The sequence below is a fragment of the Carcharhinus amblyrhynchos genome, chromosome 21 (assembly GCF_965287045.1).
Source record: "Carcharhinus amblyrhynchos chromosome 21, sCarAmb.v2.hapA, whole genome shotgun sequence".
Lineage (NCBI taxonomy): Eukaryota > Metazoa > Chordata > Chondrichthyes > Carcharhiniformes > Carcharhinidae > Carcharhinus > Carcharhinus amblyrhynchos.
In genome coordinates this window covers 21,179,259-21,197,015 of record NC_137344.1, presented here as the reverse complement: position 1 = coordinate 21,197,015, position 17,757 = coordinate 21,179,259, and the positions used below count along the sequence as shown (strand labels likewise).

Sequence of the window (17,757 nt, the reverse complement as noted above, 5' to 3'; positions counted from 1 at the left end):
AATGGCCTCTCTCTGTCTCATTGGGAGCGCAGACTTGTGCCAAGTTGTGGGTGGTTTTGTGCTGTGGGCTACCCTAAAGATTTGGGCTGCAACAGCCCAAACTCACATCAAGTCAGACCTTAAAGAGTTGGCCTTCCTCCCAGAACTGTGCAATTTTAAAGACAAATACAAACAGATAGTGAAACGGAAATTTGATTTGGGGTTTACGAAGCTTAAAAAGAACAGTGGTTACACAATTGAATGCAGTGGTTATTTGTGAGAGGTGGCAGCAACCTATCTCACCTCGGTTTACTTGCCTTTAAAGCCTCACACTTGCCTTGGGGTGCTTACTTGTGACAGACAGAATTAAGATGCAAACAACATAAACACAAATAACAATTGTCCTCAGTAGAAAGTTTGTAGAATAAAATGTATCGCTGAAAGACAGAACTAACCTTGCCGGTGTTTTTTATCCCCTTCCTCTTTTTTGGACGCACCAGGCAACGCACTGATGGGAAACTCATCGGCCACATTCATGGGAAGTTTCCTGGCCAGCAGCTTGGGATCAGCACCTGCTCATCCTGCAGGCCCCACATCATCCCCCTCGGAGCCTGCCTTCCGAAGTCCACACTCAGCGACGTCGCAGATCTGGTTTTCCCACTCCCATGAAGGTAAGAAACTCAGGCGGCCTGTGTCCCGAGAGGTTCAGCGAGTCTTAGCGCAAAGTCTAAATTCAAAAGGAAGCTTCCGAATTACAGTTGGAACGATCCTGTGCGCATCACTTGACTGGAAGTCTGGGTGGTAAGACATCTGGTGGCCTTGGGCCGAATAATATTATTCTCAGCGGGATTCCCCACACATGTTTACATCAGGGGCTGGAAACAGAGAGAAGTTGGAAGATTTATTCTTAGCACGACTGTGGTGTGGAGTGCTTTGAACTGTGGGTCTATGTGTGCGGAGCTTTCTTCACTGGTGCTTGGTACTGCAATGTCACAGAGTGCTGTGTCCAAGGAGACAAGGACTGCATTAGCAGCTCGTGCTGAGTGAATATCAGCAAACTCTTGTTTGACTCATTAAAACATTTATCAAATTATAATCATTTTTACAAGTCATGACAATCAAAATGAATAACAACACTCCTTCCATCGTTACTTCAGGGAGCACGTTGATTTAAAAGAAAATCTCTAGTCCGGAAACTGCATTTGTTGCTATTAATGATTAAAAATCCATGCACCTGATGATATTCTCTGTTCAAAGTTTTAATCCCGGCTTTAATGTATACAATACATTTAATATTTGATAGTGAGGAAAAAAGCTTCCAGTTAAATAGTGCCTTCCACAACTTTGCACCAGCCCAACATACCTTCAAACCAAGGATGTATTTTCACTGTTGAAAAGCCGGTAAACACAACAGCCAACTTTCACAAAGCCATCTCCCACAATACGACAGGGGTCCAGAGGAGGTTCCCAAGAATGATCAGAGGGTTGAAGGGTTTGTCATATGAGGAGAGGGTTGAGGAGTCTGGGTCCATACTCGATGGAGTTTAGAAGGATGAGGTGGGGGGGGGGGGCAGCTAACTGAAACTTGCAGAATGCTGAGACGTCTTGATTGAGTGGACACGGAGAGGATGTTTCCTCTAGTGGGAGAAACTAGAACTCGAGGGCACAACCTCAGAGTGAAGGGAACATCCTTTAAAACTGAGATGAGGATGAATTTCTTCAGCTGGAAGGTAGTGAATCTATGGAATTCATTGCCACAAGAGGGCTGTGGAGGCCAGGCCATTGAGTGTCTTTAAGATAGAGATAGATAGTTTCTTGATCAATAAGGAGATCGAGGGTTACAGGGAGAAGGCAGGAGAATGGGGCTGAGAATCATATCAGCCAAGATTGAATGGCGGAGCAGACTTGATGGGCCAAATGGCTTAATTCTGCCTCAATGTCTTATGGTTTTATGGCCTTATGTTTTTGTGATATTGAGTGAGGGGTAAGCATTAACCAAGACAGGGATAACTCCTCTGCTCTTCTTCAATATAGTGCTGTGGGATTATTCAAACCCACCTGAAAGCTGACGGGACCTTGGTTTAACTTCTCATCCCAAAGATGCAGCCCTGATAATACAGTACTCTGTCAGTATGGCACCAGAGTGCGAGCAGAGATTTTTACCTACATGTCTCTGGAATCAGATTCAAACCCACAATTTTCTAACTTCTAGGTGGCACAGTGGTTAGCACTCCTGCTTCGACCCAGGTTCAGTTCCGGCCTTGGGTGACAGTCTGTGTGGAGTTTGCACATTTTTCCCATGTCTGCGTGGGTTTCCTCCCACTGTCCAAAGATGTGAAGGTTAGATGGATGGTGAATGTTCAGGGTTACAGGCCTAGGGAGGGGTGCAGTGGGATGGTGGGGGTGGATCTGGGTGGGATGCTGTTTTGGAAAGTTGGTACAGATTCAATGGGCTTCTCTTTCTGCATTGTAGGGATTCTATGATATTTGCCAAGGCTGACAGGTATAATGACTTAGTATTGACAGGAATGGAAATATAGTTTCCTAAAATGCACCTCATTGGAGGATTTGGAAGGGATTCTCTGAGCTCCCCACTATGTCTTTCTCATGGCTGGAGGTGGTGTGCCATTGGCCAGCGGTGGGATCTTCTGGTCCTGCCACTGTCAATGTGATTTCTCATTGACTCTGTTCCCCAAGCTGCTGGGAAGTCCATGACTGGGGCATGCTGTCAGCGGGAGCACAAGATCCCACCGCCATGAACAGCCAGAAAGTTCCAGCCTCTATTTAACAAATGTTCATAAAACTTTTAACGTGAATTTGCATCATTGAAACCCTTTCGATATTCCTATTTTGGTCAACATTTAAATCTGTATTGATGATGCGCAATGTGGAACATTCGTCAGTGCTTGTATAGTTCCTGAGAATCTGAAAACATGCCATTCACTCTGTATACCAGCTTCTGGCAACTGGTCTTGCGTTTAACTGAAGATGCCATCAATTGATAAACAGACCTATATTTAGGGAGACTGGCAGGGTAGATATGTGGGGCTACGGGAATAGAGGCTGGGTGGAATTGTGGTTGGTGCAGACTTGATGGGCTGAATGGCCTCCTTCTGCACTGTAGGAATTCTATGATTGTATGAATCGCCTATAATAAACTTTAATTGTCAGTGTATATGTGAAATAAGATCCTTTGCTGCATTATACATTAAATAGCTAGTGTTGACATTGTATCGGCGCACCCGACTGGGGCAGGTTTACAGTGACGTTCAGCGCACGTCAATCCACTGATAACCAATTAATTTCATAATGCGCGACTCACTCCTGTTGTTTACCTAGTTTGCAATGTAAACAAGATGCAGCTAATCCTCAATACCCAAGACTATGGGAAAAAATTTTTGATTATAGGATCACAGAACTTCTGAATCAGAATGCAGTCTGGTCAGGTCTGTGCTGATAACTGTTTAACTGCAGCGATCTAATTTACATTCCATTTCACTGCCCTGCCCCTTCGCCTTCGCCCTTTTGCAATATCTGATCCACTTCTTTCAAATCGTCAGGTAGTCTCTTTCTCAGTGTGCACGTGTCGCAAATCTTTTTAAGAATGCTTGGTGCTCTTTTAAATTTCCCTTCTATTTTTCTAATTACGGAATCATTGGAAGTAGTTAAAGTGGAGGTGGCTAAATACTTGATAGATCGAGGAATAGAGTGTTATGGGGAAATAGCACAAAAAAGGAGCTGAGGCCGGCGTATGTCGGCCATAACCGCATTGAGTGGTGGAACCGGCTTGAAGAGACTGGTGGCCAACTCCTGCTTCTGGTGAATCACATAGAAATTCCAACCTAGAGATAGGCCATTAGGCCCATCAATCCTTGTTGGTGCTTTCTTCAGTACTGAGTCCGAGCTCTGGTAGTGCCTGGTCAATCAGTGAAAACAGTCATTCACTGCAGTATTTCTGGCAGCATCTGTAGGAGAGAAAAGAGGTAACGTTTCGAGTCCAGATGACCTTTTGTCAAAGCTAAAAGACAGAGAAAGTGGGATTGTTACTGGTGTAGACTTGATGAGCCGAATGGCCTCCTTCTGTACAATAGGGATTCTGTGATTCAAAGTGTTGAGGATCCTTGATTTTTGATTTTGATCCAGTCGTGATAGTGAGATAAGGAGGAATTTCTTCAGCCAAAGTGTGGTGATCCTGTGGGATTCATTGCCATAGAAGGCTGTAGAGGCCAAGTCATTGAATGTATTTAAGACAAAGATAGACAGCTTTGACAAAGGGTCATCTGGACTCAAAGTGCCAGCTCTTTTCTGTCCCTACAGATGCTGCCAGACCCGCTGAGATTTTACAGCATTTTCTCTTTTGGTTTCAGATTCCAGCATCTGTAGTAATTTGCTTTTATTCATTATAGTATTTACTGTCTCAAAACCCTTCATCATTTTGGAAACCTCTATTGGATCTGCTTTTCACCTTCTCTGCTCCTGCTAAACTAAACTTAACTTTTCTAGATTTTTTAAAATGTAATTATTTCCTGGTACAATTCTAGTGAGCATTCCTGTGGGCCTAATATTCTTCTTCTAATCACATGCCTTGTACCTCAACTGGACCAGTGTCTTTAATTTTAAAATCATTTTTTTGGCTTCATATTTAACGCACCTATGTATAGGAGCCAGAATTCACAGATCATTTTTAATGATTTTTGCTTCAGTCTTGCTGCTCTTTCAATTTTGTGAAAGAATATTTAGGATACAGTCACTACACCAGGTTTCTCAGCTTGGGATTGCATGCACCTCCAGTTGCCCACTCTTCAAGCTCATCGATGACTTCCTGCGTGTTCCCTTATGTTTTACCGCAGTCTCTTATCTGGTATTGATGAGAAACCTCAATATAATTCTTCTTGTCATTAATTCTGAAATCGTTTACATGCATGGAAAAGAAGAGACACATCCAACACAGACCCTTTGGGTACAGATCCTAGGGGAACACAGCGTCCACATTCCATCCATCTGACCAATATCCATTTCTCCCCCTGTTGTGAGAGAGAGGATCTCATTGAAACTTATTAAAATCTAAAAGGGTTAGACAGGGTAGATTCAGAAAGAATATTCCTGATGGTGGGGGAGTCCGGAACTAGGGTTCATAGTTTGAGGATAAGGGGTAAACCTTTTAGAATTGAGGTGAGGAGAAATTTCTTCACCTAGAGGGTGGTGAATTCACTACCACAGAATGTAGTCGAGGCCAAAACATTGTCTGATTTCAAAAGGAAATTAGATATAGCTCGTGGGGCTAAAGAGATCTGAGAGGAAGGGAGGGGGATCAGGGTATTGAATTCAATAATTAACCATGATCAACATGAATAGTGGAGCAGGCTCGAAGGGCTGAATGGTCTACTCCTGCCTCTCTGTTTTTATGTTACCCTTTGCTTTCTATTCTCTTTCCACTTCTTGAACTCTCTTCGCTTGCACATAAGATACCATCTTAAAGATAGATTAAATGTATTAACTGATGGCCTGTCAGTGATTTCCTGTAAGTTCAATATTAGCCAGCTGCCCACTGGGGATAAAAGGAGAAAGAGCAATGTGAGAAGGATAGAAAAATCTGTATAGAGTCTTTGTCACTTGATACTAGTCTTAAATTGAACTTTAGTCTAATTCTTGGTAGAAATAATGCTAGATATTGACAGTATTAAAGGGAAATGCTTGAGAAGGGTACTGTGGAGGCTGGAGGTGAATGAGTTACCTGGCCTGGTAACCAGGTGGGTGGTAGGCAAGAGGTCGCTGTGGTTTGTAATGCCTGGGCCTCATTCAGATTGTCGGGTTATCTCTGTTGGGGTCAGTGGAAGAGAACATTGATGATGAGAGGTGTGGCAATGGAAGGGGAGTTCGGGTCTGTGCCCTGCGATTGTGTGATGATGGGGATTGGGAATTGAAAGTTGGGTGGGGGGCGGGGGGGGAGCTGTGTTTTCAGATCAGATGGGTGACAGTAGCAATCAGGTGAGGAGGGCTGTTTGAGATTGGGCGGATGATGAGAAAGGCTGGTGATCAGGGGCAGGTGTAACAAAAAAAAATCGGGGCTGGGTGTGTAGATGAAGGCTTCCTTGATGAGTGAACCTGGGGCTAGCACTGCTCCCTGATCCATGAAGAAGGTTAAAGGAGCCACTTAATGTGGGGAATCAATGTGTCTTTATTTGGAACAGCTGTCAGGAATTCCAGACTCCGTGTCACTTAAAGTTCAGTTGCAGTCCAATTAAAGCCAACCGTCCATACCTTTGGCATGTTAATTAGGCTCCAGCTGCCTTTTGTGGTTCTTTAATCCTTTGCCTGACATTTGAGGCAAGATTTTTACAGAATCAGGAAAACTTGCGGTACTTTAAAAATAGTGGAGTGGGGAACCCGAATGACAAAGTGCTGGCACCATATCCAACAGATCCTATTTTTCCAGGCAGAGGGAGTTGGGTGAGGCATGACTCACGCAGAAGGGAACCCCAAACTCAATAGGGCCTTGAGTTTCATCGTGCCCTACCTTGCTTGGTCCAGGTTCACTTACCACAGTGTGGGAGTCACAAACTTATGGAATAGCCATAAATGGGTGGATGACCTCTGTTTAAGTATCATGATCTGAAGATTTTAAAGGCCTTTGCTCTTTAAACATGAAAAGTACAGACCGAATCTATCATTGTGCATTTAAAAAAAACCCTTCGTTGGGCTGCTTTTATTGACAGGTTGTAGGCTAGAAAAATGATCAATGATTCATGCAATTTTAAATGAGGCTTTAGTTGACCTTACCCAAGGATTCTTAACATGAAAGCTTGGCTGAGTTTCAAAAGCTACAGTTACCTCAGCAAGAGATTTGAATTCACCGTTTGATTGACAGTTTAAATAGGCGTTTAAAGAATTAGCTGTTTTTGATGGGAACTCTGTATAAAAGTTAGTTTGTTTTTTAAGATATTAACCAGTTCAGGAGATTTAAAAGAAATAGATTTCATGAATGGGACATTTTTTATGGTCAAGTGTTAGACTAAGAACTGTGTTAGGTTGTCAAAAGTTTTTGCTTCTGAAGTCAGTCAATGGTGGACACTGAATAGGTGGCTTTGGAGGTGACACCTGGGCCATGATTTGATGTGGAGGTGACATGGGGGGGTGAAAGAGCCTGGTGGTGGTTTAGAGGCATGGGTAGGCATGCAGGTGGTATGAGGGAGCTTGGGAGAACGATTGAGTGAGGAGGCATGAGTTGCAGAGACCATGTGGGGTGACTCAGCGAGTTTGAGAGGTGAGGGCTAGAGGGCCCAACAGCTTCTAAAACAACTGGGCCAACCAGTCCATCTTGGCATTCACTAGCCCCGTGGTTGCCTACGATCTGCTTTTGGGCTTCGTGAGCTTATATTTATTTAGGATTTCCAAAACATCTGAAAACTATTTTCAGAGCCTGGGAAGTTCTCGGGATTTTTAAATTGAGAAAAGGTCAAGATACCTTTGTAAGTTTCAATCAGTGAAATTTAAACTTATCTTCAGGTAAGCCAACAGAAAATACTCTTCACCATCACCAATCTATTGTAACATTTTTGATTGTGCATCTTCAGCATGACAAATAAAGTTTGAAACTTGTTTGGTAAATCCTGCAGGCAAGCCCAGAATGTACAAGTATACAGAGACGACACTATCGCTAGCAGTTTTACAAACCAAACGCTACATTTCATGAGCGGTAATGATAGAAAAATGCAAATTAACATTGAACAGAGTGGAAAGGTACTTATGAAGGATCCTTGTGATCAAGGGTTTGCAGACAATGCCAGGACTGAGTGAATACATGATACAGGCTTTAGGGGGAGCAACTGTTAAAGAACCAGATTCTCGTTTTTGTAGCGAGGAGGGATCCCTCTGGGATGACAGATCAGTGACAGCATTGAAATTTAATTTCAGGTGACTCAATAGCAGTTCTCATGACGCTGAGCAGTTTTGTACTGATGCAAAATCCTGGTTAATATGAAGGGTTGCAGCTCCTCTTCCTACTCAAGAAGGCTTGGAAATAACTGTGAGCGATGTTATCATCTGAACACTTAACACAGTCATATCAAGTTCCTCTGCTATTTTAATGGAAGCGTTAATTCATTTAAAACATATCGTTCACGCCTCCAGTGAGGTAGTGGAACTTGATATGAACACATTAAGCACTTGTTATTTCCAGGCATATTTTTAAAAAATTAACTCATGATCTATAATTGATCTATATCGAAGAATGAAAAAGAAGTCAATATGTTTAAAACACAAAAGGCCAATCAATCTCATTGTTCTCATTGAACTAACGGTCTCTTACAGATATAACTCTCTCAGTTTCCCTTGATAAAGCTTTGACTTAGTTTTTTTTATACCCCTTCTAAGATTGATAAACATAGCTGCCTTAGACTTGGAAATGTATTTCTACTCCAGGGTGCAACCAAAATGATCTACTGCTGACTTTCGCGCTTGTTGTGTGTGTGTGTGTGTGCGTGTGCATGCTTGCTTGCATATGTGTTATTTTCAGTGGTTTTTGCTGGGGATTCTGATAACTATATGTCAAAACCCCCATACTTTGCCTGTGCCAGAACTGTAACCAGAACTGCACCATGTGATATTTCTGGTCAAACTGATGAGAATGCTTCACTTCCTGCGAAACCAACCGACTTTTCTGAAACATTTATCCATTTAATAAAATTAAAGAAGCACATCTCCTTGTAAACGACCTAGGTTGTACCTGAACCTGTAGGACCCCTGATTTCTCCTTGTCAGTTAAAAGGGGAACTTGATCCTGTCTGTGGGTTAGTGCATTTTAATAGTTTAAGAACAAATGCAACTCTCTGCCAAGCATCCTTAATCAGCCGCTGTGTTTTGGAAATATCTGGGTGGCAATGTTGTGCCTGGGTGGGAAAATCATTGGTGTTTTTCACTGTAGGACATTCATTTCCGACCTGTTAACCTTCTAAATGTACTTTCTGTTTTGAGGAGAAATAAGTCTCTTTGCATTTATTTTATAAGCTGAGGATTTTGGGGCAAGTTGCATACCAAATCTCCGGACTGCGTGCAGGTCACCTCTCCGGAATATTATTAGGAATAGCGAAGACAGCATGTTACAGAGGACCAGGCTCTGGGTAGAGGATTCATGTGAGTAAACAAATGAAATCTGCTGTCCCTCTCAACCAGGCTAGAATTTCCTCTTTAAGCTTAGCGTCAGGAATTTGTACTCAGCCAAATAGTGATCTGTGCGCACTTCAGCTGATTTACAAGTTAAACTATAAATCTTTACGTTTATAAAGTTTGCTGGAGAACCTCACATTCATTTGGAGAAGTGGTTTGGCTCTCTCGTGCACTTGAAAAACTATTTTATAAATCATTACCGTGCTCCTGGAAAGTAAATGTGGAGTTGAAAAGGTTCATTAACAAGACATTTCAGATTGAATTTTAGATTAGCAGTGCAATAAAGAGACCCCACCCAGTGCATACAGTGAGTGGATTCTTCAAGTGGTTTACAGTACATAAATACACCGTGTTTCTCGAGTGCATGATCTACGAAGGATTTCACAATGCGTTCTCATGTTACAAAGAGTTGCTATTAATTGCCTTTGTGTGACATGGTGATTTGTAAAACATTGCTGTTGTAACAAGTTTCACATATATTAAGATAGCACAGTAATTAGGAAATTAATACAGTTTTATAAAGGCTTTCTCATAATTTTTGATTTGATTTCATTTATGATTGTCACGTGTGTTAGCATACAATGAAAAGTATTGTTTCTTGCATGCTGTACAAAGCATACCATTCATAGAGAAGGAAATGAGAGAATGCAGAATGTAGTGTTACAGTCATAGCTAGGATGTAGAGAAAGATCAACTTTAATGCAAGTAAGTCCATTCTAAAGTCTGACAGCAGCAGGGAAGAAGCTGCTCTTGAGTCGGTTGCTGTGTGACCTCAGACTTTTGTATCTTTTTCCCGAAAGAAGAAGGTGGAAGAAAGAATGTCTGGTGTGCGTTGGGACCTTAATTATGCTAAATTTAATTATGCTGAATTATGCTTAATTTTGAAACCGCTCAAATGAAATAAGGCTACGACTTCTTTAGAACCTGCCATTAGCTATTTTGTTTGTGGAGCTCTGTGTGTGTATCATTTAAAGGAATGATATTGCCATCCTGGGGAATTTTGAGCAGATCAGATCCCAGAAGAGCCATACGTGGCTTGCCCTGGGATCTCTGCTGTAGCATTGTTGTGTTTTACTAGGGACTAGAGGCTACAGAAACTTGATGGTTTGAGTTATAAGGAGAGGTTGGATAGACTGACATTTTTCTCTGAAACGTAGGAGACTTAGGGGTGATCTTGTAGAGGTCTATAAAATCAATGAGGGGCATAGATCAGCTAGATAGTCAACATCTTTTCCCAAAGATAGGGGACTCTAAAACTAGAGGGCATAGATTTAAGTGAGAGGGGTGAAGTACAAAGTGTCCAGAGGGGCAATTTTTTCACACACAGGTGGTGAATGTCTGGAAAAAGCTACCAGAGGTAGCAGTAGAGGTGGGTACAATTTTGTCTTTTAAAAAGCATTTAGGCAGTTATATGGGTAAATGAGTTTAGAGGGATATGGGCCAAATGCGGGCAATTGGGACTAGCTTAATGGTTAAAAAAAGGGGAGGAATGGACAAATAGGGCCGAAGGGCCTTTTTCCATGCTGTAAATCTCTATGGCTCTATGTTGCCTCTGGAGGTGCGCCACTCCAAATCCTGTTCCTGTTGCAGCCTGGGCATTTGTTTAAATTTTATTTGTCACAAGTAGACTTACCTTAACAGTGCAATGAAGTTACCGTGAAAATCCCCTATTTGCCACGTTTCGGCACCTGTTCAGGTACAGTGAGGGAGAATTTAGCATGGCCACTGCACCTATCCAGCACGTCGTTCGGACTGGGGGAGGAAACTGGAGCACCTGGAGGAAACCTACACAGACACGGGGAGAAAGTGCAAACTCCACACAGACAGTGACCCAAGCTGGGAATTTAACCTGGGTCTCTGATGCCTGTGAAGCAGCAGTGCTAACCACTGTGCCTTCTTCACATTTGCAATGTGGTATTGATATTCATTCATAACGTTATCTTCACTACACATCCTCAGCAGCCAGATCAAAAACAGCTTCTCTCCTGCGGTCATTAGATTTTTGAATCTTAATATATATTAATCTTTCTCTACAACCTATCTGTAACTGCAGCACTATATTCTGCACTGTCTCCTTTGCTTCTTCCCTATGTACTCTATGAACGGTATGTTTCTGTCTGAATAGCGCCGAAGATACAATACTTTTCACTGTATCCCAACATGTGACAAGATTAAATCAAATCAAGTTCTTCACAAAAGTGCTAATAGGAATGGGAAATGTTGTGCTGTGGAAGATTGAGAGGGAAGTGCAAAAGAATAACCGAAAGAGAGGGACACATATATCATGGTACAGGGATGAACAGTCAGCGCACGTGGTGACAACATTGATCTTGTACACAATGATATATCAAAAAGAGTGCACCTGGACAACATTGGCTCCAAACAGTGGAGAGGGCTGCGATATAATTCATCTCTGTTGTTCCATTTTAAAGAGCCGTTGCCAAATATTGCTGCAGGTCTTTACATCTGATACTTGAAAATTGACCCCTGTGATGTTCATTGCAATCAAACCATGTGGCAAAGATTCCAATGGAATTATTTCTCATGTTGGCAACTTATCCATTTTAATTTAAAGGCTGAAGGATAAGAATGAGAAATTTAGCCCGTCATGCTTTATCTCACCACTTCTTGGACAATCTATCTAGCTTTTACTCTTCCTATTAATCTGCATTTCAGAAATGATTAAGCAAAACTCCAGTGTATCTTCAGCCTGTCTATTTGTATCTCTCTACAGGCCATGTTGTCTCTGCCAAAAGAAGTGTAGGACCCATTGCACTCCATTCAGTCTTTGATAACCTCAGTCCATGGCCGGAATTCTACCACCCCGCCTTCCACGGGAATCAGAGCGGGCAAGAGGCAGACAGCGGGAAGGTCTCTTGACCTTGGGTGGGATTTTACCATTTTGGGATGAGTGAGGTTGTAAAACCCTGCCCACCGTGTACCTCTAACACTCAGTTACTTTTCAAGCAGTTATCGATCCAGCTAATTTTTGAAGAGTTTAATTAAGACATCATTGACTGTTTTTTTTCCTGCGAGCCTGTTCCAGATCTTCATGACCCCTTGGGGGCAGAAAACCTAATGTATAGCTGTAACTACCAACAATCTAATTTTGTGCTTATTATGCAAGTTGCATCATCTGTAACAGCATTTTTTAACATTCTGAAGACTGGGATTGTACCTTTCCCGAGTAAAAATAATTCCTCTTGTGTAACTATCCCTCCAGAATTTAAACTTCAAAATCCCAGTCTGAACTTAGTCGAATGAGCCAGTATGTTTTTGAATATTCAGTGCTCAAACTGCACACAAATATCCTCTCCACTGTTACAAATAAGACCAGAATAATTAGGTCATAAGATACAGGAACGGAATTCAGCCATTTGGCCCATCAAGTCTGCTCCCCCATTCAATCATGGCTGATATACTCCTCACCTCCATTTTCCTGCCTTCTCTCCATAACACTTCAACTCATTACCAAATAAAAATCCGTCAAACTCTTCTTTAAATTTACTCACTGTTCCAGTATCCACCGCATGTTGTGGTAGTGAATTCCACAGATTCACAACCGTTTGGGAGAAGTAGTTTCAACTCTGTTTTAAATTTGCTACCCCTTATCCTAAGACCTCTTGTCTTAAAATGCCCCATAAGAGGAAGCATCACTTCATGTCTACTTTATCCATATCTTTTATCATCTTCTATAACTCAATTTGATCTCCCTTCATTCTTCTAAATTCCTGAGAGTAGAGGCCTAATAATTCAGAATTCTCCATTTTTGAGACTCAGTGCGGTGATGGGCAGATCTTCCAATGTCTCTTGTGGTGCTTTTCCTGCCTGAATGGCAGGATGCAGTGCCAGATCCTGCCCTTGGAACTTCATTAATTATGCACGGGCGAGTTGCCCTCCAAGTCTCCTGGTGGACTGACAGTTAATTTGTCTGCCCACCGCCAGCTGGTGGGTTTGAAGGTTCTGCCGCCGTATTGAAACGCCAGCCCGGCACACTCATATCACTCTCTCCAGCCCAGCTGTCTTCACCTGTCTGTGCAGGATGTCAGCAACCCAGAGAGGTAAGGCTAGCAGCTTTAAGACGTTCCACTTCCATCATCCTCCTGCCAGGCCGATCACTTGAGGCCTCCGTGTGCCTCTTGGACCTCTACCCATCACACCTGGAGTCTTTATGCACCCGCTTCCTGTAAATAGTTTGGTATCATTTGGCCCCCTTATTTGGGAGCTTTCAGTGCAGCCTTGTGGAGGCCCGACGCCTCCCCTTGGTCTTCCTTCTGCCTTCCATTGTTCGTATTCTTCATTATCTCCTTGTCCCTTTGCCTGCCATTGAACTGTTGTCCTCTTCCCCCCTCCCCTCCCCTACACTCCTTGCACAGCCCTGGTTCCACCTTGCTCCTGCCTCAGCTTGGACTGGCCATTTTCATCTGTCATTCACTCCATCAGCATGAGGGAATCCCAGCCGTGGATGATATCAGAGTATTTTAGCCCTTCTTCACCCCGCTGGAAACCTTCCATGTGGTTGGCAATCTCCAGTGCCACTGAAGTAAGCGCACTTTTGGCTGAGCGGCAAATTCTTTCCCCTGGCTGGCAGTGGGGCGGGTAGGCATGAGATTGGAGAATCCTGCCCCTGATCACTTCCAACCTGGCTGGAACTTTTCAGTGGCTATCAATAATCACACGCAAATCCTTCGTGTGTTCTTTACTTGCAGGTGAACATTACCATTTCGATATGCAGCAGCGTGCATTTACACCGATAATGAGAAGCAAAATCCATTTCTCTGCTCAGTTACTCGATTGTTCCAGATTTCTTGAATGCAGCCCCTGTCCCCTTGTCAGCTGTCTATGTTGCTCGGGATCATCAGCAGATGCAAAAGGTTCTTTAAACTGTTTGTGGGAGCAACAGAGGAAACGAGCCACTGTTCTTAGTCAGTGCCACTTCCCTCCGCACCCCCCCCCACTCCGCGTCTCCCCCCCTGCATCCCCCCACCCCCCCATCCCTTATCCCCCCACCCGCTGCCCCTGATTCCACCAGCGTAGCATTTTCCAGTCAGTTCCACCTTCTTCGCAAAACCAGTTTTCAATTCAGCGAGATAACTTACGATTAATTCCTTAAGAGACGTACTTGAGACATCTTATCAAATGTTTTCTGAAAATCCAATTATGTCCTTTGGCTATTCTTCCTGCAGTGATTTAATTGTACCTTCAAGAAAAGAAATCAAAACTGTAATTAAAAAAAACTACAATTTCACTGGCGCAGGATGCGATGCAATGTTACAATACCATTATCCCTGATTGTTACATTGTGCCTTTCACTGCATTAATATGTAGAGTGGATTGCAAGATATTTTGCTATGAAGTTTGTACTTGACACTTAATATATGTCAGGAACAAAGCACTAAAGGAAACATCTTACTTAAATCAAAATCCTTAAACGCTTTGAATTTAAACATAGAAATATAGACAATAGGAGAAGAGGGAGGCCATTTGGCCCTTCGAGCCTGCTGCGCCATCCATCACCATCACGGATGATCGTCCAACTCAATAGCTAATGCTGTGTTCACCCTGTAACCTTTGATCCTGTTCACCCCAAGTGCTGTATATAAACACCTCTTGAATACATTCAAACATTCATACAACAAATTTCTTTAAACTAAGATTTCTTTATCCTTTTGTATGGCTTTCGGAACAGCAGCTGTTTTCCCAGTTCTAATATCAAGTTCCCGATAAAGCCCAATGCCCCGTTGGAGGGCAAGTGTGACTCTAGGAAGAGTCAGGCAGAGATATTCTGACGTGCTCCACAGTTTGCTCGGAGTTCCACAGTCTCAGCCAGGCAAGATTTTGAGGTGTCGTTTGTACATCAGGTGACCACATCAGCTAATGTCCAGTCCCTATTCTGTTGAGGGATATGCGCATGCATCAGGGGAGGGTGAAGCCTGGTTGTTGAGATGTTGAATTGGAGACAGTGTTTGGAATCACCAGCAGGGAGTTTGGTGGACAGGGGGATGTTAACTTGGCGTGAGTTACCCAATGGTGGGAAAAAAATTTGGCAAACTATGTCCTTGGTGAGTCGGGTTTCTCAGCGAACAATGTTGGGAAGCTCTTTTGCATGTATTAGCATGTCATGCATTCTCATTAAAAGGCCACCTCACCAGAATTAAGTTTTCCACCAACAAGAAATTAGAAAGTTCACTTTTACAACTGTACAAAGGTGGCGTGAACCTTGTGGTGTAGAATTCTTCCACGATTGAGTTTCTGCTGCATTGTCATAGAATCGCTACCGTGCAGAAGGAGGCCATTTGGCCCATCGAGTCTGCGCCAACAGCAACCCCACCTAGGCCCTATCCCCGTAACCTCACCTATTTACCCTGACATTGAAGGGCAATTTAGCATGGGTAATTAACCTAACCTGCACATCTTTGGAGTGTGAGAGGAAGCCGGAGCCCGTGGAGGAAATCCTTGCAGACACCTGGAGAATCTACAAAGTCCACACAGACACCCGAGGCCGGAGTTGAATCCGGGTACCTGGTGCTGTGAGGCAGCAGTGCTAACCACTGTGTCGTCTTTGAGGAGTGTCTGTTAATGCCAACCTACATTGAGACTGGATGGTTACAGTGTAAGTTGTGTGGAGAGAGACCAAGAAAGAGACAGAGAGCAGAATTTTCCTATCCCGCCTGCCACAGGAATTGTAGCGGGCACGACAGGACTGTGCAAGGGTCCATTGACCTCGGGCGGGATTCTCCCATCTTGGGGCGAGCGTGGCTGCAAAATCCTGCCCAAAGAATTAGCACAGAAGGGTGGAGCAGTGCCAGGGCAAAGGTGCGAGGGATATGCAGATTATCCGGGTGCCTTTTTGATATGGCCTGGACCTTTGACCTCATGAGGTAATGATGAGGATGGAAACTTTTTGCCCCCACTCCCCCCCCACCCTGCTGCACCACGAGAATCGACAAGCTCTTCGTGGATGTACATTTAATGAGCTGAATAGCGCAAGTTTGCGCCCGTTTCCACGGAAACCACTTCCACTTGCCCACCTGCCACCAAACTTGGAGCCCAGAACAGAAGATTCTACCCAATTTGGAAAGATGTTTTCTGCCCAAACTCTCCTCCAGATTTCATCAGTGTTATGCAATTGGAGATATTCCCTCGCGTGGCCAGAGCGGGTTCTGTAGACTTGTGTGGTGGTTTGGGGGTTCTTGATGGTCTCTATGGATGGAGAGCTGGTATAAATCATTTCTCTGCATGTCATTATGTCCTGTGTGAATGGAAGAAGAGGTGATATCTAAAGAGTCTGGTAAACATTGAACTGGAGTCGATCTCAGAAATTATCCTCCTTACGGAGTGGCAGCAATAAGAAGAACTGCAGATTTTACATCGCCAGTCTGAGCCAGTGAGCTTGCAGGTGATGTTCACTCGTGTCTTGGTATTTTCATTAATCTTTCAGAGGCAGTGAAGGGAGCAGTTAAGGTCAGTAACATGTCGGGCCTCGGGGGCTTAGGGAGTCCTGTTGGAAGTTGGGCGTGGGTAGGATCCCCGTGGTGGGGTGGGGGGAACAGAAGGGTGGTGATGGTCTGGAATGCACTGCCTGTGAGGGTGGTGGAAGCAGGATGCCTCGCATCCTTTAAAAAGTACCTGGACAAGCACTTGGCACGCCATAACATTCAAGGCTATGGGCCAAATGCTGGCAAGTGGGATTTGGTGAGCAGGTCAGGACCTTTCATGTGTCGGTGCAGACTCGATGGGCTGAAGGGTCTCTTCTATACCGTAGTATTCTGTGATTCTGTGAATAGTTTGGTGACATGGATCAGTACAATAGTTATCCACAAGCAGTTTTAATTGTTTCTTCTCTGGGTACCTGTAGGTGTAACTCTGTTGGGGGCCTGTCTGAAATTTGCAATTTAAGTCTCATTTTTGGATGATTTCCAACACAGGGCAATTGTCCATTGGAAGTTTGAACTTCCTGGGGATTGCCATGCAGTTCTTACCTGGGAACATCCTGGGTGATAGAGGTGGGTGAGGGGTTTGGGTGGACAGCAGGGAAGGGAGATGACTCCCAGCATATCTTTAGTATAGCTCCACCTCACCTCCCCCCCCCCCCCCCCACAACACCTCCACCCCTCCGCCACCTCCACCCACATTGCCCAGGAGCTCGGAAGTTACGGCCCATTAACTTTTGTTTCTCTTGCATTTTATTTTTAGTCTCTTTTAAAATCATCTTTTCTCTTTTATCCATTGTTCACACTTTGTGCTGGAACCTTTGTTGAACTGCAGCATTTAAAATGAGCACTGCCTATGACAGATGTTCCTTTGATTTGTTGTGCTGTTTACTAAGTCATCAGGGAAAGAACAGTTTATGTACTTAAGCCCTGCCCACAGCTTTCAAATGTAATTCAAAGGCACCACAGCTTCCAACATCCCCTCTCATTGATGCTTTCCCAGAATGAAGAGCTATTTGATTTTTCGGAGTTCTTAGAATGTCACATTATATTTAATCCGTGGCAGCGAGAGCTTACTATTGTTGTTCCAATCTCTTCACAAGATCAATGCAGAGGAGATTGCCCGCTTGGCCCACTTTTACTCATCTGTCCAGGAAAACTGCCAGTTCCCCCTTCGCGC

The 17,757-nt window shown here is 43.7% G+C and overlaps 1 protein-coding gene across 4 annotated transcripts in view; it reads left to right on the top strand.

The window, feature by feature from the left end:
• The window catches only part of bahcc1b (BAH domain and coiled-coil containing 1b), a 278,363-nt gene that overhangs the window by 68,582 nt on the left and 192,024 nt on the right, over positions 1-17,757 (top strand). For all 4 annotated transcript variants that reach the window (XM_080209603.1, XM_080209605.1, XM_080209604.1 and 1 more), the window contains exon 3: positions 480-650. In XM_080209603.1, coding sequence (XP_080065729.1) covers positions 480-650 — 171 coding nt within the window. The remainder of the gene's footprint in view (positions 1-479; positions 651-17,757) is intronic.